Source organism: Neofelis nebulosa, chromosome 15 (assembly GCF_028018385.1).
Source record: "Neofelis nebulosa isolate mNeoNeb1 chromosome 15, mNeoNeb1.pri, whole genome shotgun sequence".
Lineage (NCBI taxonomy): Eukaryota > Metazoa > Chordata > Mammalia > Carnivora > Felidae > Neofelis > Neofelis nebulosa.
In genome coordinates this window covers 15,968,021-15,992,502 of record NC_080796.1, presented here as the reverse complement: position 1 = coordinate 15,992,502, position 24,482 = coordinate 15,968,021, and the positions used below count along the sequence as shown (strand labels likewise).

The following is a 24,482-nucleotide window of genomic DNA, read 5'->3' as shown; positions in this document are numbered from 1 at the left end:
TTGTTATTCCATAGAAGGACTCCTTAGCTATATTATTAAAAAACAAGCTGACCATCTGGATAGTCGCACCTTAAACCTAATTAGATGCGTTTTTTTTTTAGAATGGCTAAAACATGGGATTTTATAAATGTTTGTCACTGAGCAGAGTCCCAAGCAGAGGGTAACAATCAGCTGTGTTTGAGGCAGATCAAACCATTTGTTTAAATTCCAAACCAGTGACTGCTTATGAAATTTTATTTTTGTATACTTAAATAATATTAATTACCTGCCCAAAACCTGTAATTCTCTGCAGAGGACTTTCTTTTTAATGCATCTATGTTGCCCTGCTCATTTTCAGAGGAAGGGAGGGAGAGAATGCTGAGTCAGGAAATTGATTACTGTATGGCAGGTGTGAGTCTGAGACAAAGACCCTAAAACTTGCTTCAAAGGAGGGATATTTTTTTTTCCTTTTAAAATACCTCCAACAGCTAAAGTAGAGCAGGGTAGAGCTGGTGGTCTGGAGATCCTCGTTGGCCCCAGGATGGTAAGACAGAAAATCCACTTTTGTTGTGGAAAGGCTTCATGCAAAATAGAAAAGGTGTGTCCATAGCTGTGTCCAGAAAAGGCAAAGCAAGTGTTTTGACCAAAAAGTTGGAATTTGAACATCTGCAGGTTAGTAGGAATCACTGAGGAAGTCATGTATGTGTTAGATTACTAGAAACAATTGTTCATCATCTGAGTAATAATACACAGGAAAGACAGGAGGCAAGAAGAAAAATAATGTCTAGAAACATACAAAAAATGATATATTTTGCTGCTTGAGAAGGCTTTTAAAAGTTTTAGAGTGGTGCAACAATAGATTTATGCAATTTTAAGTTCATTTACTCTTTTTTTAAAGTTTTATTTATTTAAATTGGGCTCTAACTCACCACCCTGAGATCAAGAGTTGCATAATCTCCCAAGTGAGCTTGTCAAATGCTTCTGCTCCTAAGTTCATTTACTCTTAATCATATTTGCTGAAATCTAAAAAAATGGAAGTTAAAACTTTTTCTTTTGTGATAGCAGACATGTAACTATCAATTTTATAAACTACATATTTACCTAACAGCTTGCATTGTTTACTATGGCAAATTAATTTCCCCTTACAATGCTGTACTGTTAGCTAATATTTTATAGGATGACCATCTTCTGAAGCTGTAGAAGTGTAGATAATTTTATAACATTTCCCAGTGTATCTGGTATGAAGTAGTAGCTCACAATTAATTACTCCTGAGAACTGAAGTAATTGTGTGGTAGTGAGAAATGTGTGGGAGTCTGTGGCTTCATTAAAATGGGTCTTTCTTAGTCATTGTTGTATTAAATGTCAGTTACCAAGAGAAATGATAGCTTTTGTTAAGGCTATGCGTTGCTGTGTATTGTATGGTTTATTTCTAGTTTTTCCGGAAGTATTACAATAAAAGTCTTCATGACTGCATTATCTGAAAGAAAAGTAGTAAAAGATTATCATATTAACTGTTATTCCATTTGCAATAACGTGGATGGAACTATAGTGTATTATGCTAAGAGAAATACGTCAGTCAGAGAAAGACAAATACCATTTGATTTCACTCATATGTGGAATTTAAGAAATAAAACATGAATATAGGGGAAGGGAGGAAAAAAGAGGGAAGAAATCATAAGAGACTCTTTAAAAAAATTTGTAATTTTTTTTTTTTTTGAGACAGAGACAGAGCATGAGCAGGGGAGGGGCAGAGAGAGAGGGAGACACAGAATCTGAAGCAGGCTCCAGGCTCTGAGCTATCAGCACAGAGCCCAACGCGGGGCTCGAACTCACAAACCACAAGATCATGATTTGAACTGAAGTCGGATGCTTAACTGACTGAGCCAGGTGCTCCAAAAGACTCTTAAATACAGAGAACAAACTGAGGGTTGATGGAGGGAGATGGTGGGGGATGGACTAAATTGGTGATGGGCATTAAGGAGGGCACTTGTAATGAGCACTGGGTGTTATATGTGAGTGATGAATCACAGATAAATTCTACACCAATTTTACCATATATGTTAATGGAATTTACCATATGTTAATTAGAATTTAAATAAAAATTGATATCAAAATAAAATAAAATATTAAAAAAGGTATTATGAATAATTGTAGTTGGAACTATTTATTGAATACTTATTAGAGCTTGAAGGACTGTAATTTGCAAAAATTATATCATGATTTCTTCATTTTACAGAGGGAATATTGAGGTTCAGGGAGATTACCTAACTTGTTCAAAATTAAGAGTAGGGGGGTGCCTGGGTGGCTCAGTCGGTTGGGCGGCCGACTTCGGCTCAGGTTATGATCTCGCACTCCGTGAGTTCGAGCCCCGCGTCGGGCTCAGTGCCGACAGCTCGGAGCCTGGAGCCTGTTTCGGATTCTGTGTCTCCCTCTCTCTGACCCTCCCCCGTTCATGCTCTGTCTCTCTCTGTCTCAAAAATAAATAAATGTAAAAAAAAAAAAAAAAAAAGAGTAGGAACCAAGGTTTAAATTAATTTTTTTAAACTCTAAAAGTATCCTAATTGCCACAATATCCTATCTCTTCCTCTTGTTTTTTTATTTCTATCAGCTGGATAATGCTAGAAGCGGTGTTAAATACTTAATTCAGCCAGATGCCAAGTTATATTCAGCTTGGATTAAAAAAAACCATTATTTTGCAAGGAATCAGAATAATATCTGTGTATTACAGGAAAGTTTATATGCTTAGTTGGATGTGGGAAATCTTACTTTCTTTTTCTGAATTTGGTATGACCTTGGATAAGTTGACTGACCTTCTTGGGTGATATTCACAGCATCATTGATGTTATATAATGCATTCTAATCAATGCTGCAAGCAAGGTTGGTTAGACATATTTCCTTCCTAATGTTTGATAAAGAAAGACACATTTAGACTTGAATTATTATTTTTTTCTTCATGGTCAACCAACAATTCAGATGTCAAGTTGAAGAGAAATTAACTTCTACATATAGGTCAAATGCTATTTTATTTATTTATTTATTTATTTATTTATTTATTTATTTATTTATTTATTTATTTAAATGCTTTTTAAAAATCACATAACTGTGTCTCCTTCCTCATGTCTAAATTTGATCCACTTACTAAGAGAATCTCTGCAGGTCCTGACCAGCCCTTCTTGTCAGTGCATTACTGACCGGAGCACCTGTTTGGTATCTGTGCCTGATTAATTATTAGTGAACTTTCTTCTGAGCCCTTAATGCGTCCTCTGTTTTGTCCACATTCTTTTAAAGTCTCTAGAGGAGAAAATGATAAGCTGAATATTGCTAATTTAAATGTTTAAATTCAGACGTAATATCTCTTAAGAATTGAGCTAATTAATACCATAAGTTTATAAGTTTAATATTATTCATTGTTTGGAATCTTAATTCTTACTCTTGTCCTTTTGTGTATCCCCCTATGTTCCCCCTTATGTTAGTGGTGCATGGCAAGGAAAACATGTGATATTTCCTTTTCAACTGATATCTTAAATATTTGGATTAACAGTAGTCATAACATGACCAATCACATCCTCTATAAAGATAATCAGAAATAGGAGTTATACTATTCCCAGTTCCTATCAGTTTCAGTAGTAGGATTTAGTGATTCAGCAATTACATATAACACCCAGTACTCATCATAACAGGTGCCTTCCTTAATACCCATTGCCCATTTAACCCATCCCCCTGCCCACCTCCCTCCAGAAACCCTCAGTTTCTCTATAGTTAAGAGTCTGTTATGCTTTGTCTCTTTTCCCCCACATATATTCATCTGTTTCATTTCTTAAATTCCGATATGAGTGAGATCATGTGATATTTGTCTTTCTCTCCTGACTTATTTCACTTCGCATAATACACTTTAGCTCTATCCATGTCGTTGCAAATGGCAAGATTTCATTCCTTTTTTGGCTGAGTAATACTCCATTGTATATATTTGTACTACAACTTCTTTATCTATTCATCAACTCTGATGACAATACTAAACAACCATTAGAACTAATATATGAATTTAAGAATGAAACAAAGGTGAACATATGAAAATTGATTGTATTTTCAGGTCCTAGTGATGAACTATTGGAACATGAAGTTAAAGAAACAATACCACTTAAACTCTCATAACTGGAATTGAAATAAACATTTGGGGAAAGAAAAAAATTGCATGAAGAACATGAAATATATAGGGATAAATTTAACAAAATACAGGCAAGATCTATATGCTGAAAACTACCTAACATTGCCAAAGTTACTTAAAGAACTAAGTAAATGGCAAATCTCCCACCATGAATTAGAAAATTAAATATTAGGAGGTCACTTTACTTCCACATTGATCCAGAGATTCAGCAAGATCCCGATAGACATCCCAGCAGGCATTATGTAGATATTGACAGTTTATTCTAAAATATATATTGAGCTACAAAGGAACTTAAAAGATGGTTTCAGAAAAGATGAAGTTGGAAGGCTAACAAATACTACCTGGTTTCAAGACTGATAATAAAGCTCCATGTATTAGGACAGTGTGGTATGGGCATGAGAATAGGCTTGTAAACATAGAGGTCAACAGAACAGAATGGAGTACCTAGAAATCAGACGCACATCGATGTAGTCATTTTATTCTTCAACATATACATCAAGGCAATTCAAATATGTTACAAAGCTTTTATACTGGGAAATACAGCTTGCATAAAAAACCAGAAGTATAGCTCAGTGATTTATCACAGATGACATCAGCTGTGTAACCGCTGCCCTGGTCAACAAATAAAAAATTGACAGTGTCTCAGAAAATTCCTCTCGTTCCCATTCCTTGCTACCAAAGATAATTGATGTCCTGACTTGTATGGTAATCACAACCTACTTTTACTTATGATTTTACTACCCTAACCCTAGTATCAGTCCTAACACACCGTAGTTTAATTTTACCTGCTTCAGGAACTTTGAATAAATATTCTACAGTGTGCATTTTTCTGTGTCTACTTTCTTTGCCCATATTAGGTTTGTAATTTGTACGGAGTTGTAATTTATTTTCATTTTTGTAGTTTCTCCGTTGTATGAGGATTTCATACTGTATCTAGCTGTTCTGCTGTTTATGACCATAGCTGTTTTCTGTTTTGTTTTTGTTAAATATAATTTATTATCAAATTGGTTTCCATACACACCCAGTGCTCATCCCAACAAGTGCCCTCCTCCCTGCCCATCACCCACTTTCCCCTCTCCCCCACACCCCATCAACCCTCAGTTTGTTCTCTGTATTTAAGAGTCTCTTACGGTTTGCCTCCCTCTCTGTTTGTAACTTTTTCCCCCCTTCCCCTCCCTCATGGTCTTCTGTTAAGTTTCTCAAGATCCTCATATCAGTGGAAGCATATGTTATCTTTCTCTGACTGACTTATTTCACTTAGCATAATTCCATCCACATTGCTGCAGATGGCCAGATTCCATTCTTTCTCATTGACAAGTAGTATTCCATTGTGTCTATAAACCACATCTTCTTTATCCATTCATCAGTTGATGGACATTTGGGCTCTTTCCAAAATATGGCTATTGTTGACAGTTCTGCTGGAAACATGGGGTACATGTGCCCCTATGCATCAGCACTCCTGTATTCCTTGGGCAAATTCCTAGCAGTGCCATTGCTGGGTCACAGTGTAGTTCTATTTTAATTTTTTGAAGAACCTCCACACTGTTTTCCAGAGCGGCTGCACCAGTTTGCATTCCCACCAACAGTGCAAGAGGGTTCCCGTTTCTCCACATCCTCGCCAGCATCTCTAGTCTCCTGATTTTAGCCACTCTGACGGGTATGAGGTGGTATCTCAGTGTGGCTTTGATGCGTATTTCTGTTGAAGAGTGACGTTGAGCATCTTTTCATGTGTCTGTTGGCCATCTGGATGTCTTCTTTGGAAAAGTGTCTATTCATGTCTTTGCCCATTTCTTTAATGGATTATTTGTTTTTCGGGTGTTGAGTTTGGTGAATTCTTTATAGATTTTGGATACTAGCCCTTTATCCAATATGCCATTTGTAAATATCTTTTCCCATTCTGTCGGTTGCCTTTTAGTTTTGTTGATTGTTTCCTTTGCAGTGCAGAAGCTTTTTATCTTGATGAGGTCCTAATAGTTTATTTATGCTTTTAATTCCCTTGCCTTTGGAGACATGTCGAGCAAGAAATTGCTGCAGCTGAGGTCAAAGAGGTTGTTGCCTGCTTTCTCCTGTGGGTTTTGATGGTTTTCTGTCTCACATCTAGGTCTTTCATCCATTTTGAGTTTATTTTTATGTATGGTTTAAGAAGGTGGTCTAGTTTCATTCTTCTGCATGTTGGTGTCCAGTTGTCCCAGCACCATTTGCTAAAGAGACTGTCTTTTTTCCATTGGACACTGTTTCCTGCTTTGTCAAAGATTAGTTGGCCATACATTTGTGTGTCCAATACTGGGTTCTCTATTCTATTCCTTTGGTCTATGTGTCTGTTTTTGTGCCAATGCCATACTGTCTTGATGATTACAGCTTTGTAGTAGAGGCTAACGTCTGGGATTGTGATGCCTCCTAATTTGGTCTTCTTCAAAATTACTTTGGCTATTCAGGGCCTTTTGTGGTTCCATGCAAATTTTAGGATGGCTTATTCTAACTTCGAGAAGAATGCTCATGCAATTTTGATTGGGATTGCATTGAATGTGTAGATTGGTTTGGGTACTATTGACATTTTAACAATATTTATTCTTCCAACCCATGAGCATGGAATGTTTTTCCATTTCTTTGTATCTTCTTCAATTTCCTTCATAAGCTTTCTATAGTTTTCAGCATACAGATCTTTTACATCTTTGGTTAGATTTATTCCTAGGTATTTTATGCTTCTTGGTGCACTTATGAATGGGATCAGTTACTTTATTTGTCTTTCTGTTGCTTCATTATTAGTATATAAGAATGCAACTGATTTGTGTACGTTGATTTTGTATCCTGTGACTTTGCTGAATTCATGTATCAGTTTTAGCAGACTTTTGGTGGAGTCTATCGGATTTTCCGTGTATAATATCATGTCATCTACAAAAAGTGACAGCTTGATTTCATCATTGCCAATTTTGATGCCTTTCATTTCTTTTTGTTGTCTGATTGCTGATGCTAGCACTTCCAACACTATGTTAAACAACAGCGGTGAGAGTGGACATCCCTGTCATGTTCCTGATGTCAGGGAAAAAGCTCTCAGTTTTTCCCCATTGAGGATGATATTAGCTGTGGGCTTTTCATAAATGGCTTTTATGATGTTAAGTTATGTTCCTTCTATCCTGACTTTCTCGAGGGTTTTTATTAAGAAAGGATGCTGAATTTTGTCAAATGCTTTTTCTTCATCGATTGACAGCATCATATGGTTCTTTTCTTTTATTAATGTGATGTATCACATTGATTGATTTGTGAATGTTGAACCTGCCCTGCATCCCAGGAATGAATCCCACTTGATCATGGTGAATAATTCTTTTTATATGCTGTTGAATTCGATTTGCTAGTATCTTATTGAGAATGTTTGCATCCATATTCATCAGGGATATTGGCCTGTAGTTGTCTTTTTTTACTGGGTGTCTGTTTGGTTTAGGAATAAAGTAATGTTGGCTTCATAAAATGAGTCTGGAAGTTTTCCTTCCCTTTCTACTTTTTGGAATAGCTTGAGAAGGATAGGTATTATCTCTGCTTTAAACGTCTGGTAGAACTCCCCTGGGAAGCCATCTGGTCCTGGACTCTTATTTGTTGGGAGATTTTTGGTAACTGATCTAATTTCTTCGCTGGTTATGGGTCTGTTCAAGTTTTCTATTTCTTCCTGTTTGAGTTTTGGATGTGCGGGTGCTTAGGAATTTGTCCATTTCTTCCAGGTTGTCCAGTTTGTTGGCATATAATTTTTCATAGTATTCCCTGATAATTGCTTGTATCTCTGAGGGATTGGTTGTAATAATTCCATTTTCACTCCTGATTTTATCTATTTGGGTCATCTCCCTTTTCTTTTTGAGAAGGCTGGCTAGAGGCTTATCAATTTTGTTTATTTTTTCAAAAAACCAACTCTTGGTTTTGTTGATCTGCTCTACAGTTTTTTTAGATTCTATATTGTTTATTTCTGCTCTGATCTTTATTATTTCTCTTCCTCTGCTGGGTTTAGGCTGTCTTTGCTGTTCTGCTTCTATTTCCTTTAGGTGTGCTGTTAGATTTTGTATTTGGGATTTTTCTTGTTTCTTGAGATAGGCCTGGATTGCAATGTATTTTCCTCTCAGGACTGCCTTTGCTGCATCCCAAATCGTTTGGATTGTTGTATTTTCATTTTCATTTGCTTCCATATATTTTTTTTTAATTTTTTTTTAACGTTTATTTATTTTAGGGACAGAGAGAGACAGAGCATGAATGGGGGAAGGTCAGAGAGAGAGGAAGACATAGAATCTGAAATAGGCTCCAGGCTCTGAGCTGTCAGCACAGAGCCCGACGCGGGGCTCGAACTCATGGACCACGAGATCATGACCTGAGCCGAAGTTCGTCGCCCAACCGAGCCACCCAGGCGCCCCCCCCCCCATATATTTTTTAATATCTTCTCTAATTGACTGGTTGACCCATTCATTCTTTAGTAGGGTGTTCTTTAACCTCCATGCTTTTGGAGGTTTTCCAGGCTTTTTCCTGTGGTTGATTTCAAGCTTCATAGCATTGTGGTCCGAAAGTAAGCATGGTATGATCTCAATTCTTGTATATTAACGAAGGGCTGTTTTGTGACCCAGTATGTGATCTATCTTGGAGGATGTTCCATGTGCACTTGAGAAGGAAGTATATTCTGTTGCTTTGGGACGCAGATTTCTAAATATATCTGTCAAGTCCATCTAGTCCAATGTATCATTCAGGGCCCTTGTTTCTGTATTGACCATGTGTCTCGATGATCTATCCATTGTTGTTAGTGGGGTATTAAAGTCCCCTGCAATGACCACATTCTTGTCGATAAGGTTGCTTATGTTTGTGAGTAATTGTTTTATATATTTGGGGCTCCCGTATTCGGTGCATAGACATTTATAATTGTTAGTTCTTCTTGATGGATAGAGCCTGTAATTATTATATAATGCCCTTCTTTATCTCTTGTTACAGCCTTTAATTTAAAGTCTAGTTTGTCTGATATAAGAATGGCTACTCCAGCTCTCTTTTGACTTCCAGTAGCATGATAAATAGTTCTCCATCCCCTCACTTTCAATCTGAAAGTGTCCTCAGGTCTAAAATGAGTCTCTTGTAGACAGCAAATAGATGGGCCTTGTTTTTTTATCCATTCTGACACCCTATGTCTTTTGGTTGGCACATTTAGTCCATTTACATTCAGTGTTATAGAAAGATATGGGTTTAGAGTCATTGTGATGTCTGTAGGTTTCATGCTTGTAGCGATGTCTCTGGTACTTTGTAGTCCATGCAACATTTCACTCACAGAATCCCCCTTAGGATCTCTTGTAGGTCTGGTTTAGTGGTGATGAAGTCCTTCAGTTTTTGTGTTTGGGAAGACCTTTATCTCTCCTTCTATTCTGAATGACAAACTTACTGGATAAAGGTTCTTGGCTGCATATTTTCGTGTTCATCACGTTGAAGATTTCTTGCCATTCCTTTCTGGCCTGCCAAATTTCAGTAGGTAGATCTGCCACTAGTCTTGTCAGTCTTCCTTTATATGTTAGAGCATGTTTATCCCTAGCTGCTTTCAGAATTTTCTCTTTATCCTTGTATTTTGCCAGTTTCACTATGATATGTCATGCATATTGGGCCCTGTTTAAAAGTCTTTGCCTACTGTGCAAGCAACAATATATCCTCCTATATTATCTTCCAAAAGCTTTGTTGTTTTGTCCTTTCCGTTTTGTTTTATAATCACCTTGGGAAGATCTTTTAGGTGTGTAAATTAGATGTCCTATTTTATTATCTGTGTATATGGGTGAAACACTGCTATGTCGATCTCTATTCTATTCCATTATGTGTTTGCCCATTCTTGTCCAACTATTATAGGTCTTTTCAACTGCTGCATGGTAATAAGTCTTGATGTCTAGAATAATAGGTCTTTTTGAGTCATTTAAAAATTTTTTAGGCCCTTTCAATATAAATTTTAGAAATAGTCATATCCATTAAAACACACATGCATACTTAGGATGTTGATTAGAATTGCATTTAATTTAACTCTCATTTTTGGAGAAGAGTAAAATGAGAGTCTTAAATCCACAAATGTGATAAATCCATTCATATGTATTGAAGTCATTTTTGTTTTCTCTCATTGCAACTTGATATGTTTCTGCTTAAAGGCCAAGCACGTTTTTATTCAATGGCTTCTTAGGTATTTGATATTTTAAATGCTACATTAAAAGTAAAGTTGTATTTTAGTTCAGTTTTTTTTTTTTTTTTTTATAAATTTTTTTTCAACGTTTTTTATTTATTTTTGGGACAGAGAGAGACTGAGCATGAACGGGGGAGGGGCAGAGAGAGAGGGAGACACAGAATCGGAAACAGGCTCCAGGCTCCGAGCCATCAGCCCAGAGCCTGACGCGGGGCTCGAACTCACAGACCGCGAGATCGTGACCTGGCTGAAGTCGGACGCTTAACCGACTGCGCCACCCAGGCGCCCCTAGTTCAGTTTTATTTGACATACAACATTGTTTAAGTTTTTGTGGACAACATGTTGATTTGATATTTATATTGGAATAAAGTTGCCATGGTAGCATAGTTAACACCTCTGTCTTGTCACACAGTTATAATTTCTTCTATTGTTGAGAACAATTGACATCTAGTCTCTTAGCAATGTTTGCAATATAGTTTTGTTGTCTGTAATCACTGTACTGTATTAGGTCTCCAGAACTTACTGATCTTCTGGTTGGTTGCAAGTATGTACCCTTAAACAACATCTCTGTCCTTTCTCCACCTCAGCCCCTGGTAACCACCATTTTATGCTCTGCTTTTACAATTACATTCCTTTTTCAAATGTTTATTTAAATTATAATTAGTTAACGTATAGTGTAATGTTGGTTTCAGGAGTAGAATTTAGTGACTCATCACTTACATGTAACAGGTGTGCATCATAACAAGTCCCCTCCTTAATGCCCATCACCCATTCAGCCCATCCCCCACCTCCCTCCCTCCATCAACCCTCAGTTTGTTCTCTAACAGTTTCTTATGGTTTATTTCCCTCTCTCATCTGTTTTGTTTCTTAAATTCCACACATGATTAAAATCATATGGTATTTGTCTTTCTCTGCCTGAGTTTTTCACATAGCATAATACATTCTGGTTCCATCCACGTTGCAAATGACAAAATTTCATTCTTTTGATGGCTGAGTACTATTCCATTATATATATACATTTCAGTTGGTAGACACTTGGGCCCTCTCCATAGCTTGGCTATTGTTGATAATGCTGCTATAAACATTGGGGTGCATGCACTCCTTTGAATCGATATTTTTGCATCATTTGGGTAAATACCTAGTAGTTCAATTGCTGGGATGTAGGGCAGTTCTATTTTTAACTTTTGAGGAACGTCCATATTGTTTTCCAGAGTGGCTGCACTGGTTTGCATTTCTGCCAACATTGGAAGGGTGTTCCCTTTCTCTGTATCCTTGCCAACATCTGTTGTTTTCTGCATTATTGATTTTAGCCATTCTGACAAGTGTGAGGTGAAATCTCATTGTAGTTTTCGTTTGTATTTTCCTGATGATCAGTGATTTTTGAACATCTTTTCATGTGCCTGTTGGCCATCTATCTGCATGTCATCTTTGGAAAAATGTCTATTCATGTCTTCTGTCTATTTTTTAACTGGATATTTATGATTTGGGTGTTGAGTTTTATAATTCTTTATAGATTTTGGATCCTAACCCTATATTGCGGATGTCATTTGCAAATAGCTTCTCCGATTCTGTAGGTTTTGTTGATTGTTTCCTTTGCTGTGCAGAAGTTTTCTTTTTTGATGAAGTCCCAATAGTTTATTTTTGGTTTTGTTTTCCTTGCCTCAGGACACATATCTAGAAGGAAATTGTTAAGGCTGATGTTAAAAAGGCCTGTGTTCTCTATGATTTTTGTATTTTCAGGACTTGGATTAAAGACCTAAATCTATTTTGAATTTATTTTTTTGCTTGGTGTAAGAAGGTGGTTCACTTTCATTCTTTTGCATGTTGTCCAGTTTCACCATCTTTTTACCACGGGACATTCTTTCCTGCTTTGTCAAAGATTAATTGAACATATAATTGTGGGTTCTTTTCTGGGTTTTCTATTCTGTTCTGTTTATCTATGTGTCTATTTTTGTGCCAGTTCCATACTGTTTAGAGCACTACTGCTTTGTAATATAACCTGATGTCTGGACTTGTAATGCCTCTAGGTTTGCTTTTCTTTTTCAAGATTGCTTTGGGGGCACCTGGGTGGCTCAGTCGGTCAAGCTTCTGAGTCTTGATTTCAGCTCAAGTCATGATCTCACAGTTCACGGGTTTGAGCCCTGTGTCAGGCTCTGCACTGAGAGGGCACTGACAGTGCAGAGCCTGCTTGGAATTCTCATTTCCCTCTCTCTCTCTGCCCCTCCCCTGCGTGCATGCTCTCTTTATGTCTCACTTTCTCTCTCTCAAGAAAAAAAATAATAAACATTTAAAAGACAGATTGCTTTGGTATTTCAGGGTCTTTTTTGGTTCCATACAAATTTTAGAATTTTTTCCTAGTTCTGTGAAAAATGCTGATGTAATTTTGACATTCTGTTTTGGACATCCCTGTCTTGTTCCTGACCACAGAAGAAAATGTCTTGGTTTTTCTCCACTGGGCAGTATATTAGCTGTGGGTTCTTCATAGATATCCCTTATTATTTTGGGGTATGTTCCCTTTAAACCTACTTTTTGAAGTTTTTTTTTTTTTATCAGGAATAGATGTTGTAATTTGTCAAATGCATCTATTGAAATGATACAGCTCTTCTCCTGTCTTTCATTAATGTGGTGTGTCACATGATTGAGTTGTGAATATTGAACCACCTTTCCAACACAGGAAACCTTTCTGGTTCCTAAATACTCATTGTATGTACAGAATAATGTCCTGGGGAAAAGATGGATATAGGATATGGTAGCTGGAGTAAGGGGCTTATAACCCTACTTGGGAAAGTAACAAATACATTCCTGACATGTTAAATGGAAATAGAAGAAAGTAAAGGACATTCATGGATGGTCGAGGAGAGACCACATTAATTATAATTGAATTCAAAATTTAGTGACATTCAGCACAAATGCCAAGAAAACTCTGTAGACCAAGGTTTGCTGAAACTAGTTTCTCATCCTAAAGCAAAGATTTAGTGTTGGTTCTGTATCTTGATGTGTAGATATGATGATGACTTTGAATTCCTCTGAAAAGGACTTTTTTAACTATAAGAAATGATGTATGATTGTTCTAATCAAACATAGATTTAAAACAATCAAAATAAGTGGTATTCATGGTGTGTTATATTTGAATAACATCATGTCATTTTCATAGTTCTTTCCACATAGGCTTTCATAGCTCTTTCTGCTCCTGCTTCATGCCAGCCCCATAGAAAAGACCAGGCGGGTGTTTTTCCTGATTTACTGATGAGAATATCAAGACTTCAGAAGGTTAAAAGATTTGTCTATGGTGGCACTGATTATATCCCAGGAGCATTGGCTACACATATTTTTCTTTTTCTTTTCTTTTTTTTTTAAATTTAGAATGGTTTCCACATTTTTATTTTTTATATATAATTTATTGTCAAGTTAGCTAACATATAGTGTATACAGTGTGCTCTTGGTTTTGGGGGTAGATTCCTGTGATTCATCACTTACATACAACACCCAGTGCTCATCCCAGCAGGTGCCCTTCTGAATGCCCATCACCCATTTCCTGCTCTCCCCCATGACCCCTCTATTAGCCCTCTGTATTTAAGAGTCTATTATGAATTGCCTCCCCCTCTGTTTGAAACTAATTTTTTACCTTCCCTTCCCCCATGGTCTTCTGTTAAGTTTCTCAAGTTCTACATATGAGTGAAACCATATGATATCTGTCTTTCTCTGACTGACTTATTTCACTTAGCGTAATACCCTCCAGTTCCATCCACATTGCTGCAAATGGCAGGATTTCATTCTTTCTCATTGTCAAGTGGCATTCCATTGTATGTGTAAACCACATCTTCTGTATCTGTTCATCAGTTGATGGACACTTGGGCATTTTCCATAACTTGACTATTGTTGAAAGTGCTGCTATAAACATTGGGGTACAAGTGCCCCTATGAATCAGCACTCCTGTATCCTTTGGATAAATTCCTAGTAGTGCTCTATTGCTGGGTTGTAGGGTAGTTCTATTTTTAATTTTTTAAGAACCTCCACTCTGTTTTCCAGAGCTGTTGCACCAGTTTGCATTCCCACCAACAGTGCAAGAGGGTTCCCGTTTCTCCACATCCTCACCAACATCTATTGTTTCCTCAGTTGTTCATTTTAGCCACTGACTGGTGTGAGGCGGTATCTCATCATGGTTTTGATTTGTATTTCCCTGATGGTGACTGATATTGAGCATCTTTTCATGTGTCTGTTGGCCATCTGGATGTCTTCTTTAGAAAAGTGTCTATTCATGTCTTCTGCGCATTTCTTCACTGGATTATTTGTTTTTTGGGTATTGAGTTTGGTAAGTTATTTATAAATTTTGAATACAGACTCTTTATCCGATATGTTATTTGCAAGTGTCTTCTCCCATTCTGTCAGTTGCCTTTTAGTTTTGTTGATTGTTTCTTTTGTGGCACAGAAGCTTTTTATCTTGATGAGGTCCCAATAGTTCATTTGGCTTTTAATTCCCTTGCCTTTGGAGATGTGTTGAGCAAGAAATTACTGTGGCTGAGGTCAAAGAGGTTGTTGCCTGCTTTCTCCTCTAGGGTTTTGATGGTTTCCTGTCTCACATTTAGGTCTTTTATCCATTTTGAGTTTATTTTTGTGAATGGTGTAAGAAAGTGGTCTAGTTTCATTCTTCTGCATGTTGCTGTCCAGTTCTCCCAGCACCATTTGCTAAAGAGACTGTCTTTTTTTCCATTGGATACTCTTTCCTGCTTTGTCAAAGGTTAATCGGCTATACATTTGTGTGTCCAATACTGGATTCTCTATCCTATTCCGTTGGTCTATGTGTCTGTTTTTGTGCCAATACCATATTGTCTTGATGATTTAAGCTTTATAGTAGAGGCTAAAGTCTGAGATTGTGATGCCTCAAGCTTTGGTTTTCTTATTCAGGATTGCTTTGGCTATTCAGGGTCTTTTGTGGTTCCATACAAATTTTAGGATTGTTTGTCCTATCTTTGACTAGAATGCTGGTGCAATTTTGATTGGTGTTGCATTGAATGTGTAGATCGCTTTGGATAGTATTGACATTTTAACAATATATATTCTTCCAATCCATGAGCATGGAATGTTTTTCCATTTCTTTGTGTCTTCTTCAATTTCCTTCATAAGCTTACTATAGTTTTCAGCATGCAGATATTTTACATTTTTGGTTAAGTTTATTCCTAGGTATTTTATGGTTCTTGGTCCAATTGTAAATGAGACTGATTTCTTGATTCCCCTTTCTGCTGCTTCATTATTGGTGTATAGAAATGCAACCCATTTCTGTGCATTGATTTTGTACCCTGCAACTTTGCTGAATTCATGTATCAGTTCTAGCATCTTTTTGGTGGAGTCTATTGGGTTTTCCATGTAGAATATCATTTCATCTGCAAAAAGTGAAAGCTTGACTTATTCTTTGCCAATTTGGATGCCTTTTATTTCATTTTATTGTCTGATTCTGAGGCAAGTACTTCCAACACTATGTTAAACAGCGGTGAGAGTGGACATCCCCGTCATGTTCCTGATCTTAGGGGGAAAGTTTTTCCCCACTGAGGATGATATTAATTGTGGGCTTTTCATATATGACTTTTATGATGTTAAACTATGTATGTTCCTTCTATCCCAACTTGAGGGTTTTAATTAAGAAAGGATACTGTATTTTCTCAAATGCTTTTTTCTGCATCTATTGACAAGATCATATGGTTCTTATCCTTTCTTCTATTAATGTGATGTATAGAATTACCAGCCCTGCAGCCAAAGAGTGAATCCCACTTGATCATGGTGAATAATTCTTTTTATATGCTGTTGAATTCGATTTGCTAGTATCTTCTTGAGAATTTTTGCACCCACATGTGATTCTCCTTTTTATTGGGCTCTCTCTCTAGTTTGGGAATCAGCATAATGCTGGCCTCATAGAATGAGTCTGGAAGCTTTCATTTCATTTATATTTTTTGGAATAGCTTGAGAAGTATAGGTATTAACTCCACCTTAAATGTCTGATAGAATTCCCCTGGGAAGCCATCTGGTCCAGGACTCTTATTTGTTGGGAGATTTTTGACAACTGATTCAATTTATTTGTTGGTTATGGGTCTGTTCAAATTTTCTATTTCTTCCCATTTGACTTTTGTTAGTGTGAGGGTGTCTAGGAATTTGTCCATTTTTTCCAGGTTGTCCAGTTTGTTGGCATGTAATTTGTCATAGTATTCTCTGATAATTGTTTGTATTTCTGTGGTGTTGATGTGATCTGTCCTTTTTCATTTGTGATTTAATCTATTTGGGTCCTCTCTTTTCTTTTTTGAGAAGTTTGGCTAGGGGTTTATTAATTTTGTTTGTTTTTTCAAAAACCCAGCTCTTACATTATTTATGTATTCTACCTTTTTAAAAAAATTCTATATTGTTTATTTCTGCTCTAATCTTTATTTCTCTTCTTCTGCTGGCCATGGGGTTTCTTTGTTTCTTTGCTGTTCTGCTTCTGCTTTAGATGAGTCATTAGGTTTTGTATTTGGGATTTTTCTTGTTTCTTGAGATAGGCCTGGATTGCAGTGTATTTTCCTGTTAGGACTGCCTTTGCTGCATCCCAAAGAGTTTGGACTGTTGTGTTTTCATTTTCATTTGCTTCCATATGTTTTTTAAATTTCTTTTTTAATTGCCTGGCTGACCCATTCATTGTGTAGTAGGTTGCTCTTTAACCTCCATTCCTTTGGGGTTTTCCAATTTTTTTCTCGTGATTGAAACGATTTCAAACTTGATTTCAAGTGTCATAGCATTGTTATTTGCAAATATGCATGGTGTGATCTCAATTCTTTTATTTTTATTGAGGCCTCTCTCATGATCCAGTATGTGATCTATCTGGGAGAATTTTGCATGTGCACTTGAGAAGAATGTGTATACTGCTTCTTTTGGATGAAAAGTTCTGAATGTATCTGTCAAGTCCATCTGGTCCAATGGATCATTCAAAGCCATTGTTTTTTTTTGATTTTGCCTAGAAGATCTGTCCATTCACTAAGTCCCCTGAAATTACCATATTCTTATTAATAAGATTGCTTATGTTTGCGATTAATTATTTTATATATTTGGGTGAATTCAATTGGGAGCATAAACATTTATAATCGTTAGCTCTTCTTGATGGATAGACCACGTAAATATGATAAAATGCCCCTCTTCATCTCTTCTTACAGACTTTAGTTTAAATCTAGTTTGTGTGATGTAAGTATGGCTACTCCAGCGTTCTTTTGACTTCCATAGCATGATAGATGGTTCTCCATCCCCTCACTTTCAACCTGAAGTTGCCTTTAGGTCTAAAAATGGTTCTCTTGTAGACAGCATATAGATGGATCTTGTTTTTTTTTTTAATTTTTTTAATGTTTATTTATTTTTGAGAGAGGAGACAGAGCGTGAGTGGGGGAGGGGCAGAGAGAGAGGGAGACACAGAATCCGAAGCAGGCTCCAGGTTCTGAGCCTGTCAGCATAGAGCCCGACACAGGGCTTGAACTCACAAACCCTGAGGTCATGACCTGAGCTGAGTCAGACACCTAACTAACTGAGCCACCCAGGTGCTCCTGGATCTTGTTTTTTAATCCATTCTGATACCCTCTGTCTTTTAATTGGAGCATTTAGTCCTTTTGCATTCAGCATTATTATTGAAAGATATGGATTTAGTGTCCTTGTGTTATCTGTAGGTTTCATGGTTGTGGCGACGTGTCTGGTCTTTTGTAGTCTTTGCAGCATTCCACTCACAGAGTACCCCTTACGATCTCTTGCAGGGCTGGTTTAGTGGTCATGAACTCCCTCAGTTTTTGTCTGTCTGGGAAAGCCTTTATCCCTCCTTCTATTCTGGATGCAGCCTTGCTGGATAGAGAATTCCTGGCTGCATATTTTTCCTACTCAGCACATTGAATGTTTCCTGCCACTCCCTTCTGGCGTGCCAAGTTTTGGCAGACAGGTCTGCTACTGCCTTTATGTGCCTGCCCTTGTAGTTTAAGGTGCATTTGTCCCTGGCTGCTTTCAGAATTCCCTCTTTATCTTTGTATTTTGCCAGTTTCACTATGATATGCCATGGAGAAGACCTATTCCTGTTAAACCTGAAGGGAGTTTTCTGTGCCTCCTTGAGTGGGATATCTGCTTCCTTCCACAGAATAGGGAAGTTCTCATTTATAATTTATTCAAGTAATCCTTCTGCCCCTTTCTCTCTCTCTTTTTCTGGAACTCCTATGATATGGATATTATTAAGTTTCATTGAATCACTTCGTTCTCTTATTCTCCCCTCATGGTCTAATATTTTCTTATCTCTCTTTTTCTCGGTTTTATCATTTTCCATAATTTTATCTTCTATTTCATTTGTTCTCCACTCTGCTTCTTTCGTCTTGTTCTTACTGCAATTAGTTTATTTTGCACCTGCTTTATAGCATTTTTAATTCACCATGACTATTTTTTAGTTCCTTGATCTCTGCAGCAATAGATTCTCTGCTGTCCTCTGTTTTTTTCAAGCCCAGTGATTAATCTTATGCCTATTATTCTAAATTCTTAGCAAATATCTTGTTTATATCTGTTTTGAGCAATTCTCTGGCCGCCATTCTTCCTGGAGTTTCTTTTGAGGTGAATTCTTCCTTTTCATCATTTTGGCTAGTATTCCGTCCCTTACTTGTTGTAGTAGTTTGTTAATGTGTCCTGTACCTGCGAGCACTACTATGTTAAAAAGGGGTTATACACTGTCCAGGGCCTGGCCTTTCAGGAGGTGTTTTCGTAATATGTTACATGCTCTCTGTTGTTGTGACTCTGGTTGCTTTGTCTCCCTACTTTTAATAGTGGTTTGGATCTTCCACCATGAAGTAACCCTGGAAAAACAATTTTAAAAAGAGGGTGGTGGTGGAAGAAGCCTTATCCCATACAAAGAGAGAAGTGACAGGGGTGGGTAAAAAGAAAAAAAAAAAAGAAAATTGACCAGACAGAGTAACCATATGACTTAATCCTGAGAGAGAGAGGAAGATAAATAAGAAGGAGATACAGAAGAGGTGTAAAAATAATAGATTCAATATGTCTGCTTAAAGAAACCAACAACCAGAATAACCAGACTAGAGAACAAAGACATTAGAGGAAGGAAAGGAAGGAAATAAAAAGGAATATATATATAAAATAAGAATTGACCAAGAATCAAATCAGAAAATGCAAAACCGCTGGGTGCCTTGGAGCCAGTGGCTGTGCTGGTCTGGAGGAAGGGGTTGTCCGGTTGGTCAATGCCAATCAAACACTGGTAAATTCACAGTGACCAGACTTGGAGGGGTGTGGCTTGGTAGGAGGCAGGTCCTGCCTCCACTGTGGGCCCTTTGTTCCCTAGAGCCTCATCTTGTTGGTGACGGGGATAAAAATGGTGACACCCCAGTCTCTCCTCCCCAGACTGGGTGTCCCAAACACTCTGTTTAAGCCATCTGCACAGCGCTGTGCATGTGGGAGCAGGCTGGGTATGTTCTGCTCCACAGTCCCTTGCACCTCCCGGGTGCTCAGCGGGATTCAAACCCCCATGTCTTAAAGGGTCCCACTGCATGCCCACGGTTTCCGGGAAGTGCCACTCTGCCCAGCCAGATTACAACGGGCCTCTGGCTCCTCACAGTGCTGCGTGGACGGGAACAGGGTGCTTTGTCCCACTCGACCATCTCCTGCACCTCCCTGGCGCATGGCTGGGATTCAAACCCCATTGTCTTAAAGGATCTCGCTCTGCTCACCCCAGTTCCAGAAAAATGCCACTCCACCCCAGTGATAGAGGGCCTCTGGCTCCCCCCACGGTGCTGAGCTGGTGCAAATGAGGCCGTCTGTCCCACTCCACAGTCTCCTGTGCTTCCCTGGTGCTTGGTTGGGATTCAAACCATCAGTCTTAAAGGATCCCACCTGTACACCCTGGTTCTAGGGTAGAGCCCCTCAGCCCAGCCAGCCGACAAAGGGCCTCTGACGGGCGGGTGCAGGCAGGCTCTTTTGTCCTTGGAATGGCTATGTGCCTTCTTCACAGAGCACTCAAGGGAGGGGATTGCTTTCTCTCACTGAGGACTGCACCTCTGTGCTAGTTACCAAGACTGGGACTGGCTCCCCTTCTCCCCAGGCACGTCAACAGGGCAGCTGGCCCCAGTCCAGAGAAAGCCAGGCACTTAGAAATTAGATCTTTGTCTTTTTTTTTCTGTTCCCTGGTCCATGGCTTTTCTCTGGTCCAAATACAATCCTACACTTCAACAGCCTCTCTTTCTCTTCCTTTTGTCTTTCCAAAGAAAGGGATCCCTCCCCTTTCTTCCTATGCCTCCCATTTTATCTCTCCAAGTTTTCAGTCATGTACCTCTGGCCCACCAAGTTGTCCCCATGGGCCCCTGGAGATGTCTCTGTCACTCTGCAGCTCATAATCTTGGAATTCCAAGTTCTCTGACCTCAACACTGCTGTGTTTGAGGGATGGGGGAACTTCGGGTCCCCCGACTTTGCTGCCAGGTTGACCCTGTTCCTATTTTTCTTCATATTGTATAATTGCTGGTAGGTTTAGATAAAACAGATAATATAATAGATTTGTTTTCCATGTGGCATCCAGAAAGTACCTTTTTGGTATCTTGTTATGTATATGAAGAAAATGGGCTACTGCCGCTGCTCATACTGACAAACCATCTTTTTACTTCTTTTTTATCTGCCAATTCTGTTAGTTCAGTGAAGTGGCTTTTATGTAGTCATCCTAGCGTTGTCAATTGCTAGGGGAGATTTGTAGGACCTGTGTACATACTTCATGGGCTGAAGGAGTTTTCAGTCAATCTGAGGAAAGATTAGATGCACTCAGTAAGGTGTTATGCCACCATCCTGCATGGCATACCGTTCCTTGTGAAAATGAATGGTGGCAGGGTGCTGTATCAGTGTTCTGATGCATGAGTGGTCCATGTGAGGTGGAACTTCAGCTAGACTTTTCCTGAGAGATTAAATTCCATAATGAGGAGAACTGGGGAGTTATGGTACTGGAGTGAAGTTCGACTTAGGGAACATGGAGGGATGGATTTGGGTGGGTGGATTAGAGTCATATAGAAAAAATTAAATGCTAGGTTGAAGAGGTGGCATTTGTAGGTGTTAAAAAGCCACAAAAGAAATTTGTGTTTTGCTTATTTTCTGCTAGTAGAGCTCTGCTATGAAGGAAGGGTTTTGAGATTACCATCATAGCATTGTGATATATTACGATACTGGAGCGTGGCTAAAAAACTGGACCGAACCAAATTTGTTGTTGTTGCTGTCTGTTTATATGAAGTTTTATAAAGTGCTTTCAATATACTTTGTATTTCGGTGAACTGTGCGATCCTAAAGTGAAACCGTTTATCCCCTTAGCTGTTGCTGCCTTTTTCATGTGGCACAAAGTCAGAGGCTGAGTGGGTCTGTTATTAGGATGATAAAGCTCTCTAGGCAAGAGTTGCTTTGTCAGGGAATGTATAGCTTGCTGCCTGGGGAGGTGCTTGACTACACTTTCCGTGAAAGGTTTAGGTATTGCAGAAACGAAAGAGGCAAGATTCTGTGCCTAACGTTTGGCAGCAGGCAAGGAGACATTTTCCTAAAGCACTGGCTGGACGCACCACTGTCAGAGCATCAAGCCTTGACATATCCCTCACCCAAGTCTTACTCTGTTCTTGCAAGAATGAGGATATTCTCTGATATTTTTGTCAATCCTCGTAGACGGAATTACTTCAGTTTCACTACTGAGATCTCATTTCCAACATCATGTTAATTAAACAAACTACTAATTTCACCGGCGAAAAGCTATTTCTGACATGCAGTAGGCTGAAAAGCAAAGCCTTTGCTGTCGATCAAGAGAGGAATAGTTGAATGGGGCGCCTGGGTGGCTCAGTCGGTTAAGCGTCTAACTTGGACTCAGGTCACGATCTCACGGTTCATGTGTTCGAGCCCCACGTCTGTGCTGACAGCTCGGAGCCTGGAGCCTGCTTTGGATTCTGTGTCTACCTCTCTCTCTGCCCCTCCCCCACTTGCACTCTGTCTCTCTCTCAAAGATAAATAAACATTAAAAAAATGTGTATGAACAGTTGAAACAGTATGGAAAGCTGAAATGCTTAGCCAGGTCTGCAATGTGACCCTTATGTAATACTAGCCAAATCCAGGAATCTGAATTCTCAAATAGGGCCAGTGTCTGTAAAGTTAAAGCTTAAACTACAGATATATACACCGTGTCTTACTGTCTATGCTGAACAATAATTTGTGAATTTATTAGATTAATTTGTTAAATGCATTATAGAAATAACAATGCCTGTCCTGGGTTAACTCCATTTCCTTTATAATCTCAACACAGTGGTTACAGTACAGTTTTTGTTGTTGTTGTTTGTTTTGTTTTATTTTTAATTTGCTCTTCACCTCTACAATACTGTTATTCTCTTTGTTTTACTTTAGGTTGACCATAAGCTATAGGCAAATATACCTACAAGTAAGGAAAATATCATGGAGAGAACCTAGGGCATGTATATTTTGAGTGCATGCATCCTAAAATGGTTAAACATGTTATTCTGAAATCCTAATGAGAAGTTTTCCAAGGTGTTTATAGGCCTCAAAGTGGCCTCCTTTGTGAGATTTCCACTTTGCTTCCTGGCATTAGGTGTAGTTATGAGCCTTCTCATTCTGTCCAGATTCTGTTAGTCTTCAGCTGGGAAGCACTTTCTTTGCCAGAAGATCCCTGTCCAATTTTTTTACTCTTGGCAAGTTCATTTACTTTTTCGTGGTTTTTGTCCCAAACATTTTGAAGCCTGGACCCATGATAAGTTGGTTTCCTAGGCTTTTTGTTGTTGAAGGCAAGGAAGCTATTATTGTTCTGTGGTGCCCAAGTACAGCCTGTCCTTTGACTTTGCCACAAGTGTTTAAACAGATTTTAAAGGGACATCATACTCAAATGTCTTAAAGATTCTAGTTCAGGGAGTTCTCTGAATGTCTGGATTTTCTGGTCTTATATTTCCTTGCAGATGCACACAGAATCTCCACCACAAAAAAAAAATTATATTTTTCTATAGAAAATAAATTGAGATGTGCCTGGGTGGCTCAGTCAGTTAAGATTACAACTCTTAATTTCAGTTCAGGTCATGATCTCATGGTTCATGAGATTGAGTTCTGATTCAGGCTCTGTCCTGACAGCGTGGAGTCTGCTTGGGATTCTCTGTGCTAGCCCCTCCCCCATGCACTCTCTCTCTCTCTCTTTGTCTCAAAATAAATATTTTTTAAAAAAATAAATTGAAAAAGAAAGAAAAAGTTGAGACAAGTATGGTTATGAAATTGAAATAATTGTGTGAATGAATGTTGACATTATGAATCTACATTGGATAGTAGGCAATGCTGTTTTAATGTTTGATACACACACACACACACACACACACACACACATACACCCTGCATATGTATGTATAAGATAAAAATGATGTTGTAATGTAACAATTAAAAAAACTTCATTTTTTTCATGATTGAATTAAAATAGCTTTACATTTTATTTTTTTTTATTTTTATTTAAAAAATTTTAAATATAGCAAGATCAACTTTACACCTGGGCTGCAGTCAGCCAACCCACTCACTCACTGGATTATACAGAAGGGCAGTTTCCCCGACGAGTCCCACCTGTTTGGCCACCGTCTACACCTCCTGATGAAGAACACAGGTCTAAGGATGTTGAAACAGGTAGGAGCCCAGAATGTTCTAAAAGTGTGTGATGTAAAGTACTGTGCAGTGCTTACTGGGTACTAAGTCTTAAATTTCTCTTCTGTGTTTCTTAGATTATGATCTGCGGCTAACTCAAACAAAATCAGTAGGAGTCTTGTTAAATTGAAAATTCTTATGCTCCACTTTCAAGGCTGCTGAGTTAGAATTCTAGGGGATAGGGCACTGGAATTGTCCAGTTATTATCGTGTATATAAAAGTTTGTGAAATACTGCTTCAGGTGGCCAGTGGTAGCCACCACCTGAAGTTGAGGCTCCACATCCTGAGTTGGGCTGAGAATGCCAAAAGGAAATTTCTGTCTATTGCCTTCGAAGATGGTGGCTACCTTACCTCTCCACTCTGACCCTCTTCCTTTATTGCTTTCCTTGTGCTTTTCTTGATCCTTTTCTTAACTTCAGAGATAATGAGGACATAGAGATACAAGTTTCACTAAATCTAAATTTTGAGTAATCTTTTAAAAACTGTA

The 24,482-nt window shown here is 38.3% G+C and overlaps 1 protein-coding gene across 2 annotated transcripts in view; it reads left to right on the top strand.

The window, feature by feature from the left end:
• Window positions 1-24,482, top strand: part of FMN2 (formin 2) — a 393,127-nt gene that overhangs the window by 83,598 nt on the left and 285,047 nt on the right. For both annotated transcript variants that reach the window (XM_058701859.1, XM_058701860.1), the window contains exon 3: window positions 23,830-23,977. In XM_058701859.1, the coding sequence (XP_058557842.1) occupies window positions 23,830-23,977 (148 nt within the window). The remainder of the gene's footprint in view (window positions 1-23,829; window positions 23,978-24,482) is intronic.